At 53.6% G+C, this 3,790-nt stretch overlaps 1 protein-coding gene across 1 annotated transcript; it reads right to left on the reverse strand.

Annotated features, from left to right (window-relative positions):
• Positions 1 to 1,362: 1,362 nt before the first annotated feature.
• On the reverse strand, positions 1,363 to 2,787 carry CHC_T00008474001 (Serine/threonine protein kinase). Its single transcript, XM_005713820.1, has one exon. It carries the CDS (start codon positions 2,785 to 2,787, stop codon positions 1,363 to 1,365), a length of 1,425 nt encoding a protein of 474 aa, XP_005713877.1.
• Positions 2,788 to 3,790: the final 1,003 nt, after the last annotated feature.

Here is a 3,790-nt window from a genome sequence, read left to right on the forward strand (position 1 = left end):
CCACCCCCCCCCTTCCCCCTCCCCTGCCCGGGCGAGCGCTCGCTCCTGTCTCGGATTCGCCGACCTCGCAACACCGGCCCATGCACCTCAATCTCGCGCCGCCGCTACCTCCCGTCGCATCGGGTGTATTTAGGAGCCGCTTCCCGCCATTTCGCCTGCACCCTACAAGCGCTTCGCCCAATTTGGTGCGGTAGTACCGTTATGTAGGTCGCATGTACGTGCGTACAGAAGTGGTTTACCGTACAAGTAGGTGCCTCGTCTTGCCGCCACAACGGAGCTTGGCGCGGAGCTTGGCAGCGCTGTTGCGCCCCCTCGCCGTCCTTGTTGCGCACCATGTCACCATGGGTGCCAACTCGCCGCAGGTGCCCGCGCAGATTCGAAGTAGATAACGTCGTCTTTCAACCTGGTATACGGCGCCCTGGCCAGGCAAAGTGAATGGTACCAATGTTTATCGCTTTCGCACCCTGCCGTTCATGCCCTTCAATGAGAAAGTGTTCAAATCGCCTGGCATTTGTGCGGGGGCTTCTGCGCCCCCCCCCCCCCCCCCCCCCCCCCAATGTTAAATGCCACCATGGCATGGGGTTGTTCGAAAAGTTTTGGGCGACTAGATGGCAAGTGGCCAATGGTCTGCAGCTTTCTCCGCCGTCGACGGCGTTCTGACGCTGCTGCTTCGCCTCAAAGAACGCTCTACTCTAGATCGCTTCAACACCCACGCGCAGAGAAGTAGGACCAAAACGTCGGCGCCGACGCAAGCTTGCAGATAAGAATCGAGGTACCCACTCACAGCGAGGAGCTGCACGTGCGCAAACTAAAAATCATTCCTACGTAACGATACGATATTTACATGTCCGGGTTAAACCCCAGATGGATAGCAACCGTAAACACTGCAATTGCAGCCGATTTTCTGTTATGGGTGCGTTGCTTGCATATGTCGCCCGATGCCTGCCTGGTGACGATCGTTTGCTTTTGAGCTCAATGGGAAGGCCGAGTGGCGTTGGCGTCGTGTTCGAAACGTTGCGGTGTGAGCATAGTGCAGCGCTGCTCGCTTAAACATGGGGTGATTGGGTGAGACCTGCACAGCCTTTAGGACATGCAACAACTTTCTTCGTTGGGCCTATGCTATGTCGAAGTGAGCCGCGTTGAGCTCGATTGAGATGGTTTATCGGTGCCCTTTTGGTTCGAGGCTCGTCGAAAATCACGTCCGACCCACAAACGCGATATCTGCGTAGAAAACAGTCTACTGCTCCTCCATTATCTTGCAGACAGGGAGAGAGAGAGGAAGATGAAGACGAGCTACACGTTGTCTGGCTCACCACAGGAATTTTTCGGGCGAACGATTTGGACAATAATATCCCTTGACCCCTATTCCATGTTTGCTCTCTCCTGTTCTTGCGTCAGAGCATTGACTAACAGAAATCGCAGTCCAGCATAATCAGGCCGATCGCCCACATTCAGGCTGTGCACATGCTTAAAAAACACCACCAACTCCTCTGGCAGCCCCACACAGAGCTCCGCAGCCGTAACTTCGAGCTTCCGACGCAGCGTTCTCTCCCCATACTCGTTGGTATTCGAACTGTTTACAGCCTCCCACGGCAAGAACCCCGTTAAAAGTTTCACAATCACGTATCCAAACGACTCCAAGTCGTCCTTGGGCCCCTGGGGAATGCCCTGATGAGCTGCGACGGAGCCGTATAGGGGCGTGCCAATGAATGGTAAGCGCTGCCCGGGGTTCCCGCGATGACCGTAACCGTAACCGTTCGACGGAATACACGCAGATAGTCCAAAGTCGATCAGCGTAATGGCAAGCAGCCCATCGCTCGTGAAGTCCACGAGGAAGTTTTCCGGCTTGATATCGCGGTGTACGATCCGCTTCTCGTGAAGCGTTTTGATCCTGTCCAGACATTGGATGGCCACCTGGAAGACGATGTCCGGGCTGTGTGTCGACTGGAAGTATTCGTGCAGAGAGCGGCCAAAGTAGTCTAGGATGAGGACGTTGAAGGGTCCCGTGTTGCTGAAGTGGTGGACACGGGAAAAGCCGTACGTTGCCTCCGGGTGGTGGATATGCTCGTAGGTGCGGTATTCTTGTCGCAAGAGCGATTGCTTTTGGTTGTCGACAATCTCCACCTTGGCCACCTGCCAAGTCCCGGTCAACATGTCGTACACTTGGCACACCCATCCCCCGGATCCGCTTCCAATTTTCTCGCCGAAGCTCCATCGATCGGCGAGAATCAAGTTGTTCTGACGCATCTCGACGGCTGGCGACGAGGCTCGCGGAGCACTTGCGCCCTCTGTTTGGTTCGGAGAGAATGGTACTCCATTTGCTTGATCAAAGTCTTCTCTGGTACTTTCAAAAATTCTGCTGTCGAGAGTATATCGAACTGAAGCTGTTTCACACTCCAGCGTGTCCAGACGCGTCTCCGTCGTCTGCAAAGCAGACAAGAGATATTCAAGGTCCCTCTTTTGTTGCGTTACCTCTGTGTACATGTCGTCGCTCTTTCCGCATAGTGCATTCATTGTGTCAACCGTCTCCTTCAACCCATCCTTCAGAACTGCGTATTCTTTTTGCGACTTGGAAGTTCTTTTCGTGACGACCTCAAGACTTTCGCCCAACGACTCCATGATGGAGATGATCGCTTTCACTCGCTCTTCTCCCAAGGGCCCCACGGTGGTGGCTTCACTTATTTCTCCGAGCTTCTTGTCATCCTTGGTGCACATGGCTGTTTTTCCAAATTGAACGGCCAGATTCATGACGGGTTCAGGCTTTACGTGTATGGACGAACCCTTCATTGGTTTGTGTTGCGCCTTCGAGTTTGGAAGGAGAAGCACAATCCCAAGGTCTACACCCCAAGGAATGACTAAATCGTTTCCCACAAAAGGCAGTGGCAATGGCAGGCTTATGAAGCCCAGCGCACGATATTGCACAAGATGTGCTGTTCGTCAATCTCCACATCGACACAGTTTGCCTCTTTATAGAGTGCTACGCTGATCCAGATGCCAACGTCGCGTACCTGATCCATTCCTATCCCCGACACGCAGTGTCCTCACAACCTGTATCAGCTCAACAATTGTCTGGAAGGCGACGAGACTTGCCTTCACCTCCCCACATGCCGAATTTAGGAATATTTCCTTCGGACACTGTCCTGAGTGGCAAGGGGGGAGCGACTCTTCATCGGAGGCCTTCTTGGAGACATATGCTTTGATGTTTTCTATCCTGGGGTCAGGATGAATTGTACAGCGAATGTTGGTTCTTGGCTGGCCAGCGTCACATCGTGAAGGACTTGCGGGCACTGAGATAGGAGCAGGGATGCTGCATTCTGAAAGGACGAGACAATAACATATTGAGAATTACAAGCGATCAAAGTTTCTCTGGCGATCCGTATGTCGTGCGAGACAGGACTTAACGTGCAGCCGTCAACATGAATGACCGTTCATGTTGATGCATGGTGCACGAAAACCCGCTAGAGCACTCGCTCATCAGGTCCATTTGAGTCGTTCGGGCCAGTCGCCCGCGCGCTCCGCTGGCCTTCGACCTGGGGCGAACATAGCGATCGAGAATCCTCCGCGGGTGGAAAGTAGTGTCGCCGATATCGTTGATTTGGTTATGGGGGGGCGGAGCAGGAGGAGAGCAAATGATCCGGATGAGAACTTTCTTGCATATTTCGGAATTCCAAATTTCATCATACCGTACAGTAGTGGCCAGAACTGGCCACGTTAAGACACACCCTGACACACACCCTGACACACACCCTCAAAAGGGGGCAAGCAACAAGTGTACATCCGTATGCATCAT

Source organism: Chondrus crispus, genomic scaffold (assembly GCF_000350225.1).
Source record: "Chondrus crispus Stackhouse genomic scaffold, scaffold_154, whole genome shotgun sequence".
Taxonomy (NCBI): domain Eukaryota; phylum Rhodophyta; class Florideophyceae; order Gigartinales; family Gigartinaceae; genus Chondrus; species Chondrus crispus.

Bases quoted from the DNA above. Each gene is read 5' to 3' on its own strand.
- CHC_T00008474001 (XM_005713820.1), bottom strand. From the start codon at position 2,787: ATGAAGGGTTCGTCCATACACGTAAAGCCTGAACCCGTCATGAATCTG.